The sequence below is a fragment of the Lissotriton vulgaris genome, unplaced genomic scaffold, assembly GCF_964263255.1.
Source record: "Lissotriton vulgaris unplaced genomic scaffold, aLisVul1.2 SCAFFOLD_3012, whole genome shotgun sequence".
Taxonomy (NCBI): Eukaryota; Metazoa; Chordata; class Amphibia; order Caudata; family Salamandridae; genus Lissotriton; species Lissotriton vulgaris.
In genome coordinates this window covers 123,163-148,596 of record NW_028248930.1, presented here as the reverse complement: position 1 = coordinate 148,596, position 25,434 = coordinate 123,163, and the positions used below count along the sequence as shown (strand labels likewise).

At 47.3% G+C, this 25,434-nt stretch overlaps 1 protein-coding gene and 1 pseudogene across 1 annotated transcript in view; both read right to left on the bottom strand.

Annotated features, from left to right (window-relative positions):
• Positions 1-822: 822 nt before the first annotated feature.
• Positions 823-25,434, bottom strand: part of CUNH8orf33 (chromosome unknown C8orf33 homolog) — a 141,509-nt gene continuing 116,897 nt past the window's right edge. Inside the window, exon 7 of the mRNA XM_086950212.1 lies at positions 823-3,071. Coding sequence (XP_086806338.1) covers positions 2,821-3,071 — 251 coding nt within the window. The 3' untranslated portion in view covers positions 823-2,820. The remainder of the gene's footprint in view (positions 3,072-25,434) is intronic.
• On the bottom strand, positions 4,111-4,318 carry LOC147663764 (small ribosomal subunit protein uS14 pseudogene; annotated as a pseudogene).

The following is a 25,434-nucleotide window of genomic DNA, read 5'->3' as shown; positions in this document are numbered from 1 at the left end:
TACAAGTTGAGTTAATGCTGTTTACTTCAGAGAGTTATGCAAGTAAAAGACAACAAAATGTATTGATCTCTACACCCACTCCCCTCTTGACCACAGAAAAATGTAACAGAAGGAGCAAAGTGAGTGGGGAAAAGCAGATGGAAACTAAGACCAAAACAGTAATTTCCCTGTACAACAGAAATCAACTATTTTCCTTCTAATTGCTCTTCTGCCACATTTTTCAGGCTGACATACACTATGCACCCCAATCAAAATCAATCCACTTAGGTGATCTCAAACTTGCACCGGATGTCTCACTCCGAACCATGAAGGTTTTATCCAAAACCCGACCTAGACCAGTTGCACATCTGTCTCTCAAAGTTTATATTCACCTTGAGTTTTATCTTTCGGCCTGAAGGAACGCACACTCAACCTCAACTGGCGAGACACCGCAAGTCTTCCTCCTGTGGAATAGCCTGAGTCTAGCCGAGTGATGAACACTTACCTGGCCCTTCAAAAAAAAAAAAAGCGCCATACTCGTCATCAGACACTCACATCTCACATATTACAATTAAAAGAGTGTGTGTGTGTGTGTGCGTTTCACTCACATATGAAAGCAATCTGCCTTACTGCTTGTAGCATTTGTGCAGTGTTGCACAGTTCATTCCACCCTCCTGTGAGTCCCGGATGCCAGAATTCCTGAGTCTCCCAGCTCTTGATCAACTGCACTGCACAGTGAAAATCCTTGGTGGTTTCACAGTACCCCCTTTGCACAATTTATCGAATTGGGATTTTCTTTTAATTAAAGGTAAAACAATTATAAAGCGCCAATGTGAACGAACATTTCTGGAGTTGACAGAGAGGAGAGATTTTTATTTTCAGTTTTCTGAAGGAAGAGAAAATGAAAACATACATTTTCATGGAGCATTTAGCATAGTCAGCCAGTTTGTAAGCACGTCCAGTTCTCGCAAAAATATTAACAGAAGCACTGTGGAACAACATTATTTATCAACCACAACAAAATTTGGTTGGAAGGACACGTTTCAAATTCAAGCGTCCTTATTACCTAATCATCAATGGATGGAGGTTTCCTACAGCTGGTGACAGGAAACAATATCATAAAGGACTTATGATGACTGGAAAGACTCTGGACTTGCCAAGGTGAGGATGAAGATGTTTGATGGATGTAGTGTTATTTGGGTAGGAGAGAAGAGGGGGGAGAGCATATAGTGACTGAAGTGATCTGAAGTTGGCAAAAGAGAAGGGAAGAACAGACAACTTTTGATGGTAGGCATTTCCTAATGGTGATAGCAGGAAAAGAAAGAGCGTTGGATAGATTAAGAATTTGCTGGGTGCATGAAAGTTGGATTATAAAGGATTGTATTTTTTATGACCAGACAAGACAAGGGAATAGATAACCTATAGTGTAAGGAGGCACTCAGCAGCTGGCAAGAGGGATTGATTGCTGTGTGGTCTTAGAATTGTATGGGGAAAGCTTAAAGGGCAGGATTAGAGCAAATACTGTATATGACTATGAAGTCAGTGGACGCATGAATATTTGGACACTATGTCTAGGCATAAAGGAACCTTCACTTTAAGATCTTTATATTTGTGGGAAAGTATTGCACGCTTTATTGAAAGAACTACACTTTTAACATCATAAGCCTCCACCAGTAAAATATAGGCATAAATTCTGAAGTACAGTAAAGGGTGAAGAAAATCCACATTTGAGCGATATTCAATTAGAAACATGGTGAATAAAATGTCCAAATCTTAGATCCAGTAAAAGTAATTCTCCATGACCACTTTGATATTCCGATATCCAATGAGTAAGCAACACAGTATCCATATTTCTTTTGGGGACAACATTGCTGACAATTAATCTGGGCTCACCTAGTCAGGTAGTTCTGCCCATCAGGAAATAGGTGCATTCACAGAGTTGAGTATGTGATTTTCTTAAAAGAACAGCAGGGGATGCAACAGGTAAAGGTTGACATGAAAGGACAGAATCATGTCCTAAGAAAATACTGGCAATGTAGAGGATATTACATGTCATAAGAGCATAAAGCAGATGTATTAAAGCTACCAGCATAGTCCAAAAGTGACTAGAAGTGACTGTTGCAGACCAAATTATAGATGCACTAGGAGAGCGGTTATGGTCACAGTACAGGTTTAACTGGGGGCTTACACGGGTAAGTATTGGCAGCGTGTGTTTCTGCAAGTAAAAATAGAAGTGTGTTACCAGTGATGGGTTCTCTCCACTAGATTAAAAGGTGGTACCGTACTTCAGCACACATGTATACTGATGAGAGGTTTTCATAAACTCACAGTAGTCTTTCCCTCCGACCTCCTGGGCCTTGCTATAAACAGCCCTGAAGGCATCCAAGGTCAACAATCAATCTATGGTAGACTGCATAAATATACCTACATGGTCATCAGGAACTTGGCAGGCATATTGATGTAGAAAAAATGCATCATCTACATTCTGTAGGCCACACAGAGCCAAACAGTTGCAAGGAAATCTAGCTTTGTAAAATCCAAAAAACAAAACGTGATTGAAATTCAGGTTTCTGTGTTGAATCTCAAGATTTAGGGCACCAGGACATCAGTCTTAGTTTATCATCAAATTGTGAAGCATCTTCGTGATCACCTTAAGCAAAGAATCCATTCCTGTTGGAGACATCATGGATTCTAGCATGGCCAGTGAAGAACAGCAAGGCACTGTTAAGCTAATTCTGGAAAGGATGACACACAATAGTTATTATTTGTTGTAGACCGGATAATTTCTTCCCAATATGTGATATCTCTGTATGTTCCTCCACTTCACATTTAACAAATATTCTAAAAGAAATTAAAGCTAAAACAGCTCTCAGTCGATTTAAAAATAAATTTGTTTGAGTTACTAACACCCTCTTCTCTGACATGGACTTGAGAAGATGTAGGATCTGTAGAACACCCTGGGGTGCCAGAGTAGTCCTGTGATCCAACAGTAGCACGGTCCTTCCGGGCTGTCTTGGCACATTTGCGATATACATGGCTGCTGGACTGCCGGGTTTCTTCCCTCACCTCTGCCACTCGAGCCGCTTTGGTAGCTTGAAAAAAGAGAAAAAAGGAATCAGGATGTAAGAGCTTTAGACATGCCTATCTGAAGAGATGTGGTCAGGAGGAAGGTTTGAGAATCTTGAGGAGCCCAATTAACTGCAAAACCCTCTGACCCTTCATACGCTTCTCATAACTATTAACACAGACCTTTGGGAACAAAAGAGGCATTTGGCATTGTACTCCCACCACTTCTCGCTGTTGCTCATTTTCCAAGTAGACAATATATTTTGACATTCTAAACTTAACAGTCTCTCCCAATAAACACTGTTGCTCTCTATGCTATTCACACCTATGTGGCTAATTTCAACCACCATTTGCCATAATATTCTGACCTGCCTCCCCTTCTTTCTTTATTCGTTTAGGCATGAATTCTAGATTCTTCAATTAATACACTCACCTCCACCCATGCATAACCCCATTCTAGACCACAAAACAAATCCAGCTCCTCATGCCTCACACTGATTTTGCGTGGTTAAGGCACCACTCCATCTACAAAAAAAAGTTCCATCTAACTTCCTTTCTTTATTTTTATTCTGCATTCTACTTTTATATCTGTGTGGTTTCTACCACCAGCCATCGGGTGCAAAAGTGCATTTAGAAACGAGTAAGCACACACTGCAAACACACGGTGCCCTGGCACATGTGCAAAATAAAGCATTTTATTCTAAACTGAAATCACATCAAAACCTTCATTAATGTGTGATCCAGATACTCTGATCCCACCTCATATTTTTACTAAAGGCAGCAGACCAACCCTGTTAAGCATGCATACAAAGAACAAATAACTGCATCTGTAAAACTCCAGCTCTACCAAAGTCTGTACTGGAATAACATAATTTTCTTTATTTTTCAAGCTGCTCACAGAGCAAAAACACTCTTCCACATTGCAGCCTTTTCTGGACTGCCATTTAAGTAGGATATGGCAAAAGCTAGGCAAACAGTGGGAGCATAGTCCATTTTGTGCTTATCCATAGCTTTCCTTTCTTTGTCGTTCGTTCCTCCGACGTCCATGCAGACGTAATTTTACACTAGTTTAGTCCAACTTTACAAAGCCGATATCTTTGGCATACTGCCTGAAACACTGGCAACACATGTTCAAACCATACTTGCGAATCAGTCCGCGCTTGTTCGAGCACACGCGGCAAGATCGGTAACCCTGTCCGAACTTCTTTGGGTGGCTCCAGTAGAGCTGCTGGTGACCCATCTTGTTCTTTCACAGATCGGGAAAAGATTACACAAATAATATAAATAGAGCAAAGTATCGACCATAGTAACTCTGCTCCATCTGGTGCGGCATGCTTTTCACCAGGTGCAGAAGTACAGTGTCCATTGGGAAGATGTAGGGCACAATTATATATCAGCAAGAAGACAGGTTGCTGAGTACTGTGTCCCACATCCACGCCCAGGCTCTACCCTCCAGTCACCCTCACTATATCCAGGGTGAAAGTCACCAGGCATAAATTAGAGTGAATGGTGGACAAACCATTGTGAGTTAAGAGCCTAACATGAGTGCATCCAGTTCTTACTAATAATATACACCTCCCTTCCTTCCTACAGATTCATGTAAAGATGTTGCATCTTTTGGATAAATCCCACGGGCAATCAGAGGAGCATGTCTTCCTGTTGATAAATGCCGAAAAGGCATTCAACAGGGCCCATTGGCACTTCTTAGAGTCCGTCCTAGGGGACTTGAACAGATTCAGCCAATAAGTGTTTAGCGGTTATAGTCACCCTACCGCTACTGTACGGGTGAATGGCTTCACTTCCGACTCCTTTTGTATAGCCATAGGTACAAGGCAGGGCTGCCCACTCACCCCTCTCCTATTTGCTCTCTATATGGAGCCGCTTGCCCAGAGGGTCTGGGAAAAGCAGCTGATCAAGGGTATCCTCTTTGGGGGAGAGAGACATAAAATCCGCCTGTATGTGGATGACGTCATTGCCACCCTGGAGTACACCCAGACTTCCGTCCCGGCTTTCTTGAAGGAACTGGAGCACTTATCCATGGCTTCTGGTTTTAAAGCCAATGTGACTAAATCCCAAGCATTAAGCTTCTCTTTGCAGCAGACCACTATCAATACTCTGGCCCTAGCGTGTCCCACCTGCTGGGACCAGAAGGCCATTCCATATCTGGGTATATCACTTTCGACCTCCGTGGCAAAGACGCTCTCTTTGAATTATATCAGGCTGCTCAAACAGGTCAGATCGGAGCTCCAAAGGGGGCGGCCATTCAGCCTTTCCTGGTTAGGCAGGGTGGCAGCTCTGAAAACGAACGTCCTCCCTAAAATCCTGTACCTGTTTCAGACCTTCACAATAGAACCACCGCCGGGCACGTTGAAATAACTCCAGTCTGATTTCGGTGCTTTTGTCTGGGCAGACAAGCGGCCACGGATAGCTAGGGTTCTGAGTTTCCAATCGCACAGTGAGGGAGGTTTGGGCATCCCGGATCTCGCGCGCTATTATGCAGCAACGCAGTTGAGGGTTTTGCTAGAGTGGGCACAACCAGAGTCTGAAAACACCTGGCTGTTCATGGAGCGGGCGCTGGCGGGAAAGTCTCTCTGGAAGGTCCCCTTCCTGTGTAAGGCTTCCAGACCATCGGACCTGTATGGCTCCCCGGTGGCGCGAGCCACATTGAAAGCCTTGGATGCCACAGCAGTACGTCATAATCTGAAAACTTTCCCGTCCCCCCCTAACACCTATCTTTGAGAATCAAGATTTTTCCCCTGGCCTTGATTGGGAGGTATTCACTCTTTGGGATAAAGAGGGACGTAGATCTATAGGAAATTTTCTTGACCGAGGGCCCCAGATCCTTTGAGGATTTTGAGTCAGATTTTGATATGCCAGAAACTGAACGCTATCACTATTTGCAGATCAGACACTGGGTCGTACAGCCCCAGGTCCGACCTGGGGCGGGCGGTTCCTTACCCCATATGAATGCTGGCTGCTTTCAAAACACACCACGAAGAGGCTTATCACTGAACTGTACCATATGCTGCAGCGGCCTGAATAGGTAGTCAAATCAGCGGGCCAGAGATAATGGGAGGCTGAGATTGGATGGACATTGACCCCTAAAGAGTGGGCAGATATCCATTATAGAGGAGGCCGCCACTCTGCACGCAACAACTCCAGCATAGAGACAGCCACTAAGATCATGTTTTACTGGTACCTCACACCAACTTGATTGCATAAAAACGACCCGGACCGCTCTCCCACTTGCTGGAGGGGTTGCGAGGTGGATGGCACACTATTACACCTGTTGTGGGAATGCCCCCATCTCGTAGCATACTGGACACAGGTACTGGATGAGATTGATTGTCACTTCGACACAACGATCTTACGGATTCCAGAATATATAGTTCTTGGGGTCACTTACAGGCTTACTAACCTCTAAAGTCCCGCAAAGGCAAACAACTAGCGTAGCTCTGGGGGCGGCATTACAGAACATACTTACCCTGTGGGGCACAGATAAGTTACCCTCTTTAAATGGGTGATTCCACCGCCTATGGTATGTCCTGGGAATTGAACGCATTTCCTTCTCGCTTCAGGGTGATGTGGCTGTTTTTGCTGACACGTGGCAACCTTTTGTCTAACTGCTATGCTCTGAATTCTGAAAATTATCCTGCCCTAAATATCTCCGGCTCTTGAGCCTCCCCGCACTTAATCCGGACGCGACTCATGGCTCTCCGTGATGAGCTGAAGCGCCCAACGCCCAACTTTCACTCGTATGTTTAGTGAGCTTTCACAGGAGAGGAGACCGGAAGGGGGGTGGACATGGTAGGTTTGTTTTGTTCTTACTTGATGCTCTGCGAAGCATTCAGATAGTTGCACACAAGATTGGGTTTTAATCCGTGATGCATCTTGTTTGCTGTCATAACAATAAAAAAATGTTGTCAACCTAAAATGACCAAAATGGTGGACACATGTTGGCAGGAGTGCAGTCCATGCTGACTGCAGCACATTCATTATGTTTGAGGCAACAGTGGCCACTGGGCAACGAGTCGTCTTCCAGCATTTATCCCCCTGGGCACCCAGGGATGGTTTTAGTTAAGAATGAACAGAGGTCTCAAACTTGTGATGTCTTTGACCTGCAAAAGAAGCCTCTCTCCTTCAAAACATGCTTCAAATAGGACAACGAGACCATCGACGTTTTTCTGGGTCAACCACTCTGTGACCTGTAGTGCTTACTTGCTGATTTCATGCATTTTCTCTGGCACTACTACTTGCTCTGCCCCACCCATCAGTGAGGATGATCATGCTTTGTTTGTGCTCTAAACCTGCTGCAAATAGACCATTCCCTCTTTGCTGTTCCTAGAGTTTCAGACTTTTTTTGTCTGGAGGCCCATTGATTCTGGAACATGGCTATTATCTGGCCTCAGCTATTGACATTTATAGCAGCACCTCCTACCTTCAGCATGAGCACGGGTGTAGGAAGGTGGATATCTGACTATGGTTACCCCCAAACTTTTTGCCTGGTGTTTAGCTGGTTTTTGACTTAGTTGGCCTGGGATCCTGCTATTCAGGGCCCCAGGCTGATTGCTCTCTCCTTAAAATGGACTCCATGTACCTTAGGTGCATAACACAATTGGAATTGGTTCACCTTATAGGCCCCTGTAACAGTGTACCATAGGTACCCAGGGCATAGGTGTAGCCAAGGCCTACCAGGGGCTGCAGCATGTATTGTGCCACCCCTGGCCTGGCCTCCATATTTGACACAACTGGCTGATCACTCAGCTGGGGTAAGTTGGTGTAATCACCTCTTACTTAGGTACAGTATGCCTGTGCCTAACCCTAAACTGGACACATATGTTCCTATCAGCCACTCCTATGGAAGGCCTCATCAATCCTGGAGGCAGAGTGCTTGGAAATATGTGAGATGGTGCTCTAGCATGAGCTGAGCCTGTCTGCAGCTGTCGGGAACCACTCCCTAAGCTGTTCCGGGATATTGCCATACCATATACTCTTAAGTGCATTATAATCCTCGCGGTTAAATGCTATCTTTGGTTTGGCTTTATCAAAACATGTCGAGTAAGGTGTCATACGAATTGGAATACTATCCCCTCGCCAGTTCTGGCGACGGGGATAGCATTCCACCCTTCTAGAGGGACACGACATGTGTGTAGCCTTAACCTCGGTTAAAGTTAAACAGAGCCTCAGCTTCACAAAATGGACGCTGCCACCACAGACACAAGTCTGGCCTCCTGCTGCTGACCGAAACTCGGCAGATGGTGGCCTGGACAAAGGGTTTCCTGCCTTGGGAGGTGCGAGCACCACCCCAGACAGGATTTTGTGTATTAGGTAGGACCGGGCTGAAAAGAATCAGACATGCCCGGGGCACACAAGGTGTCCCCGTGCATAGGCCAGTCCAAACCGGTTCTGGGGCCTTCCAGCCCCAGTCCTGGCGCGGAGCTGGACAAAGGAAAGGGGGTGTAACCGCCCCCCTTCCTGGTTCCTCCCAGAGGAGGGACCTAGTAGGTGATCCACCCCCTAGATTGGAATAAGAGGGGGAGCAGTGCCATTGCACAGCAGATCATCCCGAAATCAACTTAAACTAAGAAGAAGACTGGACTTCGACATTCTGCTGCACAGAAGACTGAAGAAGAATCTCCCTTGTGGCCAAGGAGTGACCACCCTGTGAACACAGGTACCAACCAGCAACTCGACGTCTGCTTTGCCGCCGCCTCCCGCCGGAGCCCGAGCCCAGAGCCCGACAAGAACCAGATTCCCAGACCTCTCAGAGCCCGATCCACAGTCCCTGCAAAGAAGGGACCCGTGGAGGCACAGAGTGACGTGGGACCGGACCTCTTGAAAGACACCCGAAAAGCTGACTGCGCAGCTTCTGAGGCATCCTCGACGTTGTGCTTTGGGGATTGAGAACCCCCACCACCGAGCAGCCCTTGCACCGAAGATCAGCCCTCCAGCATCTCCACGATCTGCGTGGGGCCCTTTTGCATTGTGCCACTCGACGCGCCATCCCGGCCACTAGCCAAGCGGCCAGCGGCCATCTTGGCGACGAACCCGAAGATTTAAACAGCAGGTCTGGTTGCTCCAGACCTACCCAAGCTCCTGTGAAAAGGAGCACCCGCTCTGACCTTGCTGGTCCGAGTGAACAGCATCTTCCAACTTCTGCGTGGCTTGCATTTGCCAAGGCCTGTTTGCTCCGATCAGGTCGCCGACACCGCCAACAGCGAGAAGCCTACGTGGGACAGCTCGTGACCGACTCCTGGACGTCCTCGACCCCGGGTATCCACGTGGCTGCAGAAAGAAGCTACCCGACAACGCCTGTTTGCACCCGACATCACCTGGTTCCACTCTGGTTCCACGGCAGTCACTGGCTAGTGACTTTGAACACTGTCCCCTCTGCTTTCAGGTCTTCACATCTACAGATCCACCCTTGGATCCACCGGAACTCTTCTCATCGAGCCGCCTGCAGCATCTCCTGCTCCAAGCACCATCGACCAGCGTGACGAAACCCGACACATCTTCGACCCTGTGCACCCGCTTCCTGTGGGTGAGGTAACTCAGCTCCGCCGGTGCTCCTGCACTGGTACACATCCCAAGGGCCTGTGTTTTAAGTTTCAGCTCCGTAGGTCACTCGGAAGGTTCCTAACTTTCTAACTTTGGGCTTTTTACGCACCATAGACTTTGTATTGAGAAGTGCGTGCACTTTGGACACTGCACCCGAGTCCCGTGGGCCTTTCCCGACTTAGCTAACTCCAGTCTCGAATAGCTCCAGCGATTCCCAAGGCCCTAGGCCTCTTCACTTTCCTCCTGGTATCCCTTATACCACTTATTTAGTATATGGTTTAGGTGGCCCCTAGGGCTCATCCATATTGTGCAACTTTTGTGTATTTTAAACTGTCTTGTGATTTTACGCTTGTGCTTCTGTGCTCATAAAGAGTCCAGGGGATTTTAATAGTAATAAATCAATATATATTTTCAATATATATCTGTGTGGTGTCCCTTTCATTTGGTATTCAAGGGGGTTGTGTGTGGTATAACAGCTGGCTTCACATGCCTTTCAGAGTTTAGCCTAAGACTGCTTTGTCCACGTTACCACTAGGATAACTGGTCTACAAGGTTGAATTACAACCATCATCATAAGGGTTGCTTGGCATGGTACAAAGTGATCACTAGAATTAGTGAGCATTATATACCAGGCCAACTTCTCACATTGGTGGCAGCGGTGGGATCTGAGCTTGCTGTTGTTTTACCATTACAATCTTTGAGATTATCATTTGAAAGATCACACAGGTACCTGCTAGGTACATATAAAACAAGACTAGTATACTTAAGTTCTACTGAACTTAGTTGTTGTAGAGCAAAGGGAGTAGCACACCCTAGCTACAACTACTAGATAGGTTTAGTAGGTAAACACCAGTGTAGGTAGATTGCAACACATCCACCCACACTAGAGCAATGTCTGGAACAGAGGGGTCCAGTGGACTTACTCCTGTTGAGAGTGACCCTCCAAGGGCACCATCCCAGTTTGCTATTTTTCCCTTTAAGGAATTAAGACAGCTTTGTGTCTTAAGGGGTCTGAAGACAGGGCCTTCCCCTACTACAGACCACCTAAGAGAGCTCTTGGATCAGTCTGAAGCTCTAAAGACCTCTAAAGCAAACCCCACAGGGAATGCTGAAGGAGGCCATCCTTCAGAGGATGACACTGTAGACACCCCTACCCCTATCATCCTAGTAGATGAGGAAGCCTCCACCACTGGAGCTCCTCAGGTAGATGAAGAGGAAGAAGAAGAAGAGGAGGAGGAGGTGGAAAGCAGTGAGTCAGATGATGACAGAGATAGTCAGGTGCTGGTCAGTAGACTGAACCAGGCTAACTTAAGTCAACTTGGGAATGAATCAGGTAACAACCCATTCAGACCCCCAGGTGGACTTAACCAGGGCCATAGGAGGAGAAGGCATCACTCAGGTGAATCCAATACCTCCCATGTCTCTAGAGGCTCTCATGGTCACTCCAGAAAGGAGATGACTAGCCCTCAGAGAAGGGAACATGAGGCCAAGATGAGAGAGGCTGAGCTTAGGATCCAGAGGCAAGAGTTAGAGGTTGCCCTGGCTAAGGAGAAACTTGCTAGAGCAAGACAGCCTAGAGAGAGTGGATTAGGATCCACTGGTGGCAGCAATATCCAGAAGGATAAAGACAGGTCCTTTGATACAAGAAACCTGAGTAAGATTGTGCCCCCCTACAAAGCTGGGGATGATATCCACAAATGGATGACTGCACTTGAGAGAGCCTGCATGGTACAGCAGATCCCTCAGGAGCAGTGGGCAGCAATCTTGTGGCTCTCCTTTGAAGGTAGAGGCAGAGACAGACTCCTCACAGTTAGTGATGAGGATTCTAGAAACTACATGGTCCTGAAGAATGCTCTGATTGATGGGTTAGGCTTAACCACTGAACAGTACAGGTTAATGTTCAGAGATACCCAGAAGACACAGACTCAGGACTGGTCTGAATTTGTTGAATGTGCCACTAAGGCTCTGGAGGGATGGTTGCTGGGAAGTAAGGTTACTGACTATACAGGATTGTATAATTTAATTATGAGAGAGCAAATCTTAAGTAATTGTCAAAATCAGCTTCTACATCAGCACCTGGTTGACTCTGATCTGACCTCCCCACAAGAATTGGGTAGGAGGGCAGACAAATGGGTCAGAACCAGGATCAGGCCTAAGAACCAGGGTGGTGACCAAAAGAAAGAGACTACCAAGCCTCAAGAGAAGGGTGGGGATAAAAGTAAGGAAAAGACTTCCCCAGGGCCCCAAAACTCCAAGAATGGGGGTGGGTCCCAAGACACTTCTGCATCCCAGAAAAAGCCTTATTGTCATACCTGTAAACAGGTGGGGCATTACAAAACAGATAGCTGTTGTCCCAAGAATGGCAATAAGGAGAATATACCTCCAGGTAAGGCTCCAACACCTCCTGTCACTGTTAGCAGTGGTCCCCCAGGTGGTGGGAGCACCCCCAAGAATTTGGGTGGGTTTACTTTTGGAGGACAGGTGGACTCTGGCCTATCCAGGTCCCCTAACTCAGATACTCTTGTCTATGAGACTGGCATGGGGTTTGCCAATTTCACAGCTTGCCCAAACACTTTGAGCAAGTATAGACAGGAGCCCCTCATCAATGGTTTGAAAGTTGAGGCCTTCAGAGACACAGGGGCTAGCATCACCATGGTGGCTGAATGTCTAGTCCCCTCAAGGCAACTTTTACCTGATGCCAAATATCAGGTGACAAACATTGATGGCATAGAATCCAATCATCCCATGGCAGTAGTCAATCTTAGCTGGGGAGGTGTCACTGGCCCAAAGAGAGTGGCAGTGTCAGCAAACTTGCCTGTAGATTGCCTACTGGGTAATGATTTGGAAATCTCAGCCTGGGCTGAGGTTGAACAGCAAACCCATTCTAGAATGGTAAATCTCCATGGAAAGGTTAGTGGGGCTGTAATGGCTACAGCCCCAATTCAAGATGTCCTTCCTGAAAAGGTTGGGAGGGCTGAGCAAACCTCAGCCCCATCTTTAGATAACTTCCCTCCTGAAAAGAGTAGCAGGGCTGTACTAGTAACAGCCCATACCCAAACTGAGTCTCCTCCTGAAAAGGTTGGTGGGGCTGTGATGGCCACAGCCCAAACTCAAACTGATACATGGGTAGTGAAGCCTGAAATGATGGATCACTCCACCCAAACAGAGAGCATTGAGGAGGAAGAGAAATCTCCCTCCCACCAGACTTTAGGAAAGGATCAGCCTCCTCAGGGAACTGATCTTACCCCTGATGAAGGAACTGTCCCAGAGGTTGTTAGGCCTGGCCTGACAGAGCCTCTGATGGCAGTGGACCCTTCTCAGGAGGGACCCAGTCTGGAGCAGGTAACCTGCCCCTCTCTACCTTGCCTTACTCAGCCCAGGGCTGCAGAGGACAAGAAGGACAGTGAGACCCAAAGGGCCCCCTGTCAAATAAAGCACCCCCATCAACAGATTAGGGGCACCGAAACTAGTAGCCCTAGTGAGGTGAAAACTTTAAAAACTCCTGAGGGATCCCCCTTAAAAGTAGTTAGGGACCTCCCCCAGATGGATATTGTTGGGCACAGCCAAACCTGGGACCAAAAGGCCCCAAACCTGACCTGTCCCTCCAGTAAGCCAAACAGAGGGACCCAGCCTCCAGCTTTAGGTAGCCAGAGGTTGACCCTGAGAGCACAGTGCAACTCAGTCAGAGAAAGAAAGGCACACATGGTGGAGAGTGATTGGAGGAAGCTGAGCCCTACAGAGGAAACTCACTTCAGTACTCCATCCCAACACCAGCCTTTGACTTTGCAAAGACACACCACAGGTAGAGATTCCCTATGGTGGAGACCCTCAGATACCCTTAGGGTGAGGGATTGCTTCGTGGACCATGAGACAGGGGGTTACCAAGCCAGAGCTGGTACTTCCTTATATGGCCACTTAGGCAATATAGGCTTACCTGGTCAAGGATAGCCTTATCTCCTTTCGTTTGGGGGGGGGTTATGTAGGAAGGTGGATATCTGACTATGGTTACCCCCAAACTTTTTGCCTGGTGTTTAGCTGGTTTTTGACTTAGTTGGCCTGGGATCCTGCTATTCAGGGCCCCAGGCTGATTGCTCTCTCCTTAAAATGGACTCCATGTACCTTAGGTGCATAACACAATTGGAATTGGTTCACCTTATAGGCCCCTGTAACAGTGTACCATAGGTACCCAGGGCATAGGTGTAGCCAAGGCCTACCAGGGGCTGCAGCATGTATTGTGCCACCCCTGGCCTGGCCTCCATATTTGACACAACTGGCTGATCACTCAGCTGGGGTAAGTTGGTGTAATCACCTCTTACTTAGGTACAGTATGCCTGTGCCTAACCCTAAACTGGACACATATGTTCCTATCAGCCACTCCTATGGAAGGCCTCATCAATCCTGGAGGCAGAGTGCTTGGAAATATGTGAGATGGTGCTCTAGCATGAGCTGAGCCTGTCTGCAGCTGTCGGGAACCACTCCCTAAGCTGTTCCGGGATATTGCCATACCATATACTCTTAAGTGCATTATAATCCTCGCGGTTAAATGCTATCTTTGGTTTGGCTTTATCAAAACATGTCGAGTAAGGTGTCATACGAATTGGAATACTATCCCCTCGCCAGTTCTGGCGACGGGGATAGCATTCCACCCTTCTAGAGGGACACGACATGTGTGTAGCCTTAACCTCGGTTAAAGTTAAACAGAGCCTCAGCTTCACAAAATGGACGCTGCCACCACAGACACAAGTCTGGCCTCCTGCTGCTGACCGAAACTCGGCAGATGGTGGCCTGGACAAAGGGTTTCCTGCCTTGGGAGGTGCGAGCACCACCCCAGACAGGATTTTGTGTATTAGGTAGGACCGGGCTGAAAAGAATCAGACATGCCCGGGGCACACAAGGTGTCCCCGTGCATAGGCCAGTCCAAACCGGTTCTGGGGCCTTCCAGCCCCAGTCCTGGCGCGGAGCTGGACAAAGGAAAGGGGGTGTAACCGCCCCCCTTCCTGGTTCCTCCCAGAGGAGGGACCTAGTAGGTGATCCACCCCCTAGATTGGAATAAGAGGGGGAGCAGTGCCATTGCACAGCAGATCATCCCGAAATCAACTTAAACTAAGAAGAAGACTGGACTTCGACATTCTGCTGCACAGAAGACTGAAGAAGAATCTCCCTTGTGGCCAAGGAGTGACCACCCTGTGAACACAGGTACCAACCAGCAACTCGACGTCTGCTTTGCCGCCGCCTCCCGCCGGAGCCCGAGCCCAGAGCCCGACAAGAACCAGATTCCCAGACCTCTCAGAGCCCGATCCACAGTCCCTGCAAAGAAGGGACCCGTGGAGGCACAGAGTGACGTGGGACCGGACCTCTTGAAAGACACCCGAAAAGCTGACTGCGCAGCTTCTGAGGCATCCTCGACGTTGTGCTTTGGGGATTGAGAACCCCCACCACCGAGCAGCCCTTGCACCGAAGATCAGCCCTCCAGCATCTCCACGATCTGCGTGGGGCCCTTTTGCATTGTGCCACTCGACGCGCCATCCCGGCCACTAGCCAAGCGGCCAGCGGCCATCTTGGCGACGAACCCGAAGATTTAAACAGCAGGTCTGGTTGCTCCAGACCTACCCAAGCTCCTGTGAAAAGGAGCACCCGCTCTGACCTTGCTGGTCCGAGTGAACAGCATCTTCCAACTTCTGCGTGGCTTGCATTTGCCAAGGCCTGTTTGCTCCGATCAGGTCGCCGACACCGCCAACAGCGAGAAGCCTACGTGGGACAGCTCGTGACCGACTCCTGGACGTCCTCGACCCCGGGTATCCACGTGGCTGCAGAAAGAAGCTACCCGACAACGCCTGTTTGCACCCGACATCACCTGGTTCCACTCTGGTTCCACGGCAGTCACTGGCTAGTGACTTTGAACACTGTCCCCTCTGCTTTCAGGTCTTCACATCTACAGATCCACCCTTGGATCCACCGGAACTCTTCTCATCGAGCCGCCTGCAGCATCTCCTGCTCCAAGCACCATCGACCAGCGTGACGAAACCCGACACATCTTCGACCCTGTGCACCCGCTTCCTGTGGGTGAGGTAACTCAGCTCCGCCGGTGCTCCTGCACTGGTACACATCCCAAGGGCCTGTGTTTTAAGTTTCAGCTCCGTAGGTCACTCGGAAGGTTCCTAACTTTCTAACTTTGGGCTTTTTACGCACCATAGACTTTGTATTGAGAAGTGCGTGCACTTTGGACACTGCACCCGAGTCCCGTGGGCCTTTCCCGACTTAGCTAACTCCAGTCTCGAATAGCTCCAGCGATTCCCAAGGCCCTAGGCCTCTTCACTTTCCTCCTGGTATCCCTTATACCACTTATTTAGTATATGGTTTAGGTGGCCCCTAGGGCTCATCCATATTGTGCAACTTTTGTGTATTTTAAACTGTCTTGTGATTTTACGCTTGTGCTTCTGTGCTCATAAAGAGTCCAGGGGATTTTAATAGTAATAAATCAATATATATTTTCAATATATATCTGTGTGGTGTCCCTTTCATTTGGTATTCAAGGGGGTTGTGTGTGGTATAACAGCTGGCTTCACATGCCTTTCAGAGTTTAGCCTAAGACTGCTTTGTCCACGTTACCACTAGGATAACTGGTCTACAAGGTTGAATTACAACCATCATCATAAGGGTTGCTTGGCATGGTACAAAGTGATCACTAGAATTAGTGAGCATTATATACCAGGCCAACTTCTCACAACGGGGCTGAAAACACCTCCTTTCTGTGATGCTATACAAATTACTCTGAGTAGGTCAATACTGGACAACACTGTAACCCCTACACACTGAACAGGATGCAAGTTAGAGGCAAGTGCAGCACAATGTTCCTTCCAGATGCCCCCCAGATGTCAAAACCAGAGTTATTCTCTTTTTATACTCAGGACATAGACAAAGTGAGAGATGGTGTGTGGATAATCTATTGGAGGGGGATGAGCCGAAGGAGAGGCCATCCAGCTTGCACTTACTGGTATATCTGATCCCAGTCTCCATCCAGACTTACCAGAAGACTCAAAAGCAATATTTTGAAGTGCACCAGGCAACCAACTTATCCAGGACTAGCTAGCAAATATCCTCCTTTGTATCAAGATGGGTGTTATTCTTAATGGTTAATAGAAGTGTAGAACCTATAAGTAATAGGAGGTAAAGGAGACTCTGGCAGGTGGTTTTAGGCAAGGATTTAGTAAAAGGGGTAAGAGTGACCTGTGTTGTAGGAGCAGTCTTTGTTGTAATATGGAAAAGGGGGTAGGGATCTAATTGATTAGCTCAAGTTTTTTAGGTCTCGCTAGAGCCTGCGCATGCAGTGCTCTGGCGAGAAATTTAGTAGCTGGTTTTAAAAGTGCTACTTACAGGTTTTTGCAGGCCACCAGCTTGCTATTACGCGCACAAGCGCGCGCAACGTGCACAGCTGCCATCTGGCTTGCTGTAATGGCTCATTAAGCCTTACAGCGCGCGTGAATCCCCTCCCCTACCCCCACCCTTCTCCCACTCCCTCCTCGTCAGCTTCATTCCTTTCACTTTCGCGCCACCGCCCCATCTTAATTAAAAAAATGCCATTCTGTACATTATGTTAGTAATTGTAACTATACATAGTTTCCACATTTATGCCTGTATCGTATATCATGTAAGCCAACTGTGGGACAATTTCAATGCATAAATCAGCAGCACAACACATTTCTGCACTGTCTCTATCTTTCAGCGTCCTTGATTGCCACCTAGCGATACATGCGCTAATTGTAGTCCCAACATTTCCCAAGTGACTAACTCGGCAGTTCCACATATTTGCCCATCACCCTACTACTGGAGGCACGACCAAACTGTATGCTTTCATGCAGTATAGTGGTCTGATAGTTATCAGATTATTTTTAGACACACTTTTCAAAGACACACTTCGTTAGAAATTTCTTTTTATTGGGCACACACTGATCACATTACTTCAAAGGCGTAATCACTACAATTCACCCTCCCGTTTCACTTCCTCTCACCACTTTTGACTTTTACACATATTAGGCAGCATCTACTTTAGATTAAAAAGTACACTGCTATACCGGCCAGTGACACTGTCTAATTTATGGCTGCACCAACCTTTAGACACAACAATCGTATCCTGTGACTCTCCCGGCAGGTGAGGGAGCTTACGCAGAACCCATGTTCCAATCTTTGACCACATGCAACCGCTAGCCTCCTGAAAGACTAGTGTCTTCCATACTGGGGCCCACGAACAGCAGAGTAGGCTACCGCATTAGGTCACTTAGGCCTGTATCTGCAAGCGGCAGAGTAGCCACACGCTCTAGATTAAACATGAGATTCAACTCATCATGTCAGGATCAGCATTGTAATTGTAATTATCCTGCTAACATGCAGTTTATATTGCACATATTGCATGCACCTTATCGGGCCGTACTCATAACAGGAGAGTCTTATCACTAGGTCGACATAATATGCCTGACTTACTGCTAACAGTAAAGCAAATATCCATGTCATTCCGGTCCCAGTATGGTCAAAATGCTTTCTCACACGCACACAAAGCACTTTACGAACTTGGACCCGAATGCCTCAACACACGACTGTCCTTCTACACCCCCTCCCGTCAGCTACGATCTTCCAACCAAGCCCTTGCCACTGTACCTCGCATCAACAAAACCACCATGGGAGGTAGATCCTTCTCCTACCTGGCAGCTAAAACCTGGAACTCACTTCCCACTCACCTTCGCCTTACTCAGAACCACCTAGCATTCAGAAAGCAACTTAAAACTTGGATATTCGACAAGTAATTTCCCACCCTTCCTCAAGCGCCTTGAGACCCTATGGGTATGTAGCACGCTATATAAATCTCTTGGCTTGGCTTGACTTGACTAACCTAATGAAAGGCGAGACCTATTGCATTTTCAATGCTTGTGTTTTCTTTTTGCCCGATCTATTGCATTTTCCGGAAGACCCACACTCCTTATTAATGTTATGTTAGGTAAGGTGGGCTTCTGCAGAGGTGTGGTGCTAGTCCCCCAAACTTTGTCTTTAGTCCTTTCAGGAAGAGGTCTGGTGGTTTTGTGGGCAAATCCTCTGTAGGGGACCTCATAGTCACAGGCTTTGGGGGTGTGTGTGTATGCGTGGATGGGTGTGTGTGTGTGTGTGTGTTTGTTTTCATACTGGAATTCAGGTGGGATTTAGACTAGTCTTTGTATTTGGCAACCCCAGCATTTGGCAACCCTGGTATTTAGTAGCGGGATGTAAGAATAACTTAGCACTTTATTTTCTTTTTTATTTAACAAATTAAGCACTGCATATTGTGGTATGGTGTTTTCCCTCATTAATTGCAGCAAGCTGCGTTTCTGATTTTCTGATCAGTTTCACAAGCATAAACCCTGGATCAACAAGAAAAGATACATTTGTGGCCACCATATGCCAAAATTACCATCAGTGATCACGTCAATGCATCAGGCCCGGTTGCTAGCAGTGATGTAAAAATGCTCTGCCAATGCAGAATGCCTCTACATGGGTATTACATAACAGCCATAGATGCAACCACCCAGCAAAAAGTTAATAGTATTAGTAATAAGTCTCCCCAAAACCGTTTGAGTTTTCACTCAAATATCAGCTTTAAAAATATTTTGGAAATTCATCCATTTTTCTACAGACATCACCTTGTGATTTCTGAAAAAACACATTTTAGTAGTTTCGAATACACGCTTTTCAATCTTAGTATACAGATTTTAATTCAGCCAAGCAAAACATCTATTTTAGTATGCTGTGTTGCACACAGAAGAACTACTTACAGATAGCTGGAGAGCTACCAGTAGCTTATGAGCTATTCATTGGAGAACCCTGCTCTACACCTTTTTTTGGACTCACCCAGCTGCAGTGTTTAGTTTTTTTTGGGAGTTTTATATAGAGCGAACTAGACCCGAAGGTATCTGAGCACCAGTTGCGTTACAGACGGACACACTCATTTTTAGGTCTCGTCCTACGCAACGTGCATGCGTTCCATAGGAGGGGACCTCATGTGATCGATTAGCTTTTCTCCCCACAAACGTGCACGCGTTGCATTGCTTTCTATTGCAACTCGTGCACGTTTGGCGATCTGCTCTCGGGAGCGAGTGGCTGGCATGTGGCAGCAATTATTGCGGCGCCAGTCGTTCCCTTCCGCGAGATAATCGCGCAGGCCCCCTTCTCTCTCCTATCCCCCTGTTGCGAGGCACGTGTTGTTTATTTCATTAGCCGCTTCCCAGCTCATGTCAGATCGGCTTCTCTAATATCATTATTTCAAGGCGTTTCATACGTTTGCCAAGAAAGACGTCATCATTCTTTGTTACTGTTGTATTACCTTTGTATGAAGTCAAACAATATGTTATATGATCCTAAACAAACAGGGCGCTAACATCTTTGTCGCATTGCTGACATATTTCTCCACCTTCTTTTGTTCTCTTAATAAAAACGAGACGATTGTAGATTGCTTTCAAATAAATATCACAGTTCTCCTGCTGATAATTTGCCTATAAGGGATCTCTGTGTGGCGCATAAGCAAAGACAGGCCCATTAGTGGCTGAATGTTTGCCAGCACAGAGAAAGTTAATAATAATGAATAAACACCAGACAGGTTCACCAATGCACAAATATTGCTGGTCTAAAAGAGTATTATAAGAAAGCACAATTATTTCTTAACCGTGCCAAGTACTTGCACGCAGAAAATATTTTCTTTAAATAGTGAATGTGCACAACACTGCCACCTATATCCCATATTTAAAATGTTAGTCATCGTAGAGCGGATTCACAAACAAATATTGGAAAGTTTGTGTGTTTGGTGTTTGCATAGTTCATCATTATGCACATGAGAGGATGCACAAGGGTAGACAGAGAAAAGGAGGACCACGCAACTAAGCACGCACACAGGCACATGTGGCACATGCATAACACACATGCAGGCACCCATTCTAATAATACATTACTGCCCCCACAACACAGGTACAGGCACCGACTCAATACTAGGTATTTACACGAACACACACACCTGCATAGCTGGCAAGGCTCTCAAGTGTGACACCTTCACAACATTCCATATACTGGGATTTTTCAAGCCAATCCTAGTTTTTACTGTATTCGGATGTTGGCGAAGGGTTCTCTCACTCTCAAGTCATTTGCCAATGCTTTTATAGATGTCCTTAATGTTGGGAGCATGTCATTGCCGCAGGTTACCTTGAACAATGCAAAATGAGTGAATTGCTCTCTCAGGGATGATGACAGGAGATAAATTAGGAATTTAATTGATCTCCAGTCATGATGAGGGTAATAATACTGGATCTGTACTACCGAGCTATCCAACCACAGTGTGTCCTTTGTTCTGCTGTGAGGAGCAGTAAAGAATTTCAGGTTCCAAAACGTAATATATGCGGTGTTTGTACACTGACATGGTAGGTGAAAGTAATATTGCTCCAGAGTAAGTTAACGTTCACCAGAGTTTATTTTCTTTCGAGAGTGGTTAATTGCTGGTGCAGAGGATGCTCGTGGCCACTTGTGAGCTCACCCACTCCCCCAGGCAGCCAGGAGCAAGCACACCAGAAAAGCCACTTGGGCCAGCAGAGCTCGGTGCAGTGGCGCTGTCCGGGGACAGAGTGACCCATTTGGTTCCCCAACAACTGGGGGGGATCTAAACTAAGTAAGACTGGCCACTGGGCATGGAAAACTGCTTCAACACCTTCGTGTGAGGAGGGTGCTGTGTGAGGTTTTGCACGGATTTTGGGAGCCGTCATTTGACTAGCTGGAACATATACTAAAAACATATGTTTCCTTTTAGATTGCTTCCGTCTCAAGACGCCTCGAAGCACTATACGCTATGTCACAGAATGCAAACACGTGCCTGCGGTTTTGATATCTGAATCCTGTACCTTTGCGAGTTGAAGCACTGCATGGGATCTTATTGTACCCGGCAACCGTGAGCTGCTGACCGCTCTTAAGCATGGGACTGGACCGCAGGCAGCCCCACTGCAGGGTACTGAGACAGAGCTTGCACCATCACAGGGTACTGGGACGCAGACTACTAGAGAGTACTGAACTGCAAGTGTGCTTACAGGAGGGTACTGGGATGCAGACTGCCCTCCTGCAGAGTACTGAGACGGAGCCTGCACTATCGCAGGGTACTAAGACGGAGCCTGCACTACAGCCGGGACTGCGCTGCTGACTGCTGCTATAAGGTCGGGCTGGTGAGTGACTGCACATGAGAGTTTGCTAGGAACAGCACTTGGATCTAAAGCCCGGTGTAGGCACTAGATGCATGCTGCCTGCAGGGGGCTTTGGTGCGCCTCTGGCCCGGGTGGCGGTAGTCAGTGCGCTGTGCGCGGGTGGGAAGGAGTTGTCCCTTGTATGCTTAGGTTCGACTGATAATAACAACCTGAAGCTAGGCTGGCGGTGAGAGTTGCTATAAACACCTGGCAGGGGGCTACAGTACAACAGGCTGGTCTTGGGGCAGTACACTCCCCACCACCTCCCAGTGAAGACGGCCATCTTTGTGCACCAGTGCCCCCAGTACTAGCGTAGCAAGGAGGCCAGGGGCCCTAGTGCAAGCAAGAAAAATGGCCCTTACTGCTATTGGGGGTAGTAAAATATAGCAACGATCAGAGTTCAATGGGCTCATTGGGGATCTGGGCCCTGGTGTACTGCACCAATGGTAGCGACGTCCCTCAGAACCCCTGCGATGTGGCCTGCAAGCTACCGCCTTCTGCACAGGTGAGGAGGGCACGCCCTGCAGCACCACGGTTAGTACTTTCTCCTAAAAACCACTGCTGCAGTCCCAGGAAATGCCACTGGGATGGGCTCAGCCGTGCAAGCAGGGCACAAGTCCTAAACAAGCATTGGCATAGCCAATAGGTCTCACCTTTGGGACCTTATAACTGTTTAGCCATGCAACAGTTGATGTTGTTGCACCAAGGATATGGTGCTAGATAACTAAACACTTCTAAGATTCCAAAGGCGAGACCTATTGGCTATGCCAATGCTTGTTTTTTGTTAGGCACGAGGAGTTCAAGTGATTTGCCCAGACTCACAGGATGTTGAGTGTCCCTGCCGAGACTCGAACCTGTTTCCCCGGCTTCGAGGTGGACCGCCTAGCCCTAAGGCCACATCCTCTCCCCTTTGATGCATGAAGACCACCTTAACGGAATCGCCAAACACCCCTCTGCTCGTCACAAACCTCGGACCAACCAGCACATTCTTGTTTCTACATGCAGGCCCTACTTGTCTCCAATGTCAAGATGGTAGCGTTTTGGTGCTGCACTGGGCCAACAATACACTAGGGATTTTTGTTTATTTGCACTCTGAGTTAAGAAATTCTAACACTTGCATAGTTGAAACGAAATGCTAGCAAAGAGAGGCATTTTAAGGTCTCACAGTTCCTGCCTTCCCCTACAGCATGTGCAGTTTCAAAGAGAAACATGGGAGAAACTATACAATGACACATAACCAAATGCTGTCTGAAGGCTTGGATGCATACGCCTTCTCTGATTTCTTTGATGGTGATAATGCAGGATACAATGCTGGGTGGAGAATACATTCTGGAAGTCTGGAAGAGAGACTTGAAAAAACTCAAACCAGGCTCTTTGCCCCCTAACAGTTGCAATCTCCTACTCCCACCTACAGGCGCCACGGACGTCCAAACTCTGACTGACCACTATACCAACGCTATGACCTCTATAATTAATGAGGTCGCACCTATGCAGCTAAAAAGAGTTTCTACTAAAATCTCCAAACCATGGTACGACGGGAGTCTCAACGAGGATAGACGAGACATGCGAATGGCAGAACGGCCCTGGAGATCAGCCCCCTCCGCAATGCACCTAAAAGATCTGAAGAAAAAGAGAAACGCCTACTTCAGGAAAATAAAACGCTCAAAATCGGACTTCTTCAGCCTCCAACTCGACCAAGCAAAAAACCGCCCGAGAAAACTGTTTGAGCTAATCAAGTCACAATCCAAGGAGCAACCACAACCACTCAACACTGGGCGTGAGGCACCCTCCTGTGAAGACTTCGCTGCTTTCTTTATCCAAAAAACCGACAAAATAAAAAGCGATCTCCTCATTGACGCAAGCCTCTACTCCAAACCCCAATGCCTAGCACCCACTGAACCAAAAAACAATGCTACATGGTCAAACTTCGGCATATACTCGGAAGAAGAAATTGGCAAACTGCTCAGCACCCTGAAACCATCCAATCACCTCACGGACCCCCTCCCTGCCTCCGCAGTAAAAGACTTTACCCATTTTCTTCTCCCTCTCTGGACTAAAATTATCAACAGCTCTCTCCAACAAGGCAGCATACCTGACTCCCTCAAAGTTGGCCAGGTCACACCTCTACTAAAGAAACCTTCAGCCGACCCCTCGGATCTCAACAATTACCGTCCCATCACCAATATCCCCACTCTCGCCAAACTGCTGGAAAAATGCGCACAACTACAATTGTCTAAACACATTGAGCAATTCGATCTCCTCAACCCTCACCAGTCAGGCTTCCGAGCAGGACACAGCACAGAAACTGCTATGACTCACATAATTGACGACGCACTTCAAATGCTAGACCAAAACGACACCTGCCTCCTCATCCTTCTTGATCTCTCCTCAGCATTCGACACCGTTAAACATGAGAATCTACTAGAACTACTAAACACAAGAATGGGCTTATCTGGAACTGTCCTCAAGTGGTTCACTTCCTTTCTTCACAACAGGTCGCAAAAATTCAAGAGCAACAACCTGATGTCCTCGCCAATACCTGTAACGCTAGGCGTCCCCCAAGGATCTTCTCTATCCCCAACATTGTTCAACCTAGTCATGGAACCTCTCACCACCTTGCTGCAAGCATCCAATGTACACTTTCACATGTACGCTGATGACACCCAACTTTACCTCAAATTACAATCACCCAATGACATCCTGCTCCTGAACTCAACGATCAGTTGCACCCAATCCTGGCTTGCCGATAATCACCTCAAACTCAATGCCCTGAAAACAGAGTTCCTTCTGATCTCACCTCCAGCGAAGATATCCACCACTCCACATTGGCTTAAACTCCTAACCGCACTCAATGTCCAACCCACCATCGTGGACTCAGCAAAATCTTTAGGCATAACACTCGACACTAATCTCAACATGCAGCAACATATCAGCAAGGCAACAAAGGGAGCGAACTTCCAGATCAATACTCTGAGGAAACTTAAACCCTACCTCCCAGCCAAAGACTTCCAAACTGCAGTACAAGCACTAGTCATCCCACAAATTGAATACGGCAGCACCGCCCTCTGCGGACTCCCCCTAACTACAACCGCACCACTAAAAGCTTCTCTAAATGCTGCAGCGAGACTCATCACTGGGTCAAAAAAGTACTCCCACATTACCCCTGACTTGAAATCCCTGAATTGGCTGCCTTTTGAAGCCAGAATACATCTGAAAATCGCCTGCATGACACACAAGGCGGTACACCTAAACTCACCCGGCTACCTCGCTCAGAAGTTGACAATCTCTGGGGGAATTAGAAACACGAGAGGCACAAACAATCTCCTGCTGAAACCTCGAAGATTCCGGAAGGAAAAAACATACAAGCGCTCCTTCTCAGGAATGGCGCCTAGGATCTGGAACTCACTCCCTCCCGAAACCAGGCTTATCTCCTCCACTACACTCTTTAAAAAAGAAGTAAAAGCTATCCTCATGGCTAAATACACTTGAACTACTATCTCGAACCCTATTAACACCCTGCACCGATCTGTATTACATGTTTGACCCCTTTACTTATTTGTATGAGTTGTTTTATCATTCACATGATTGGCTTTGT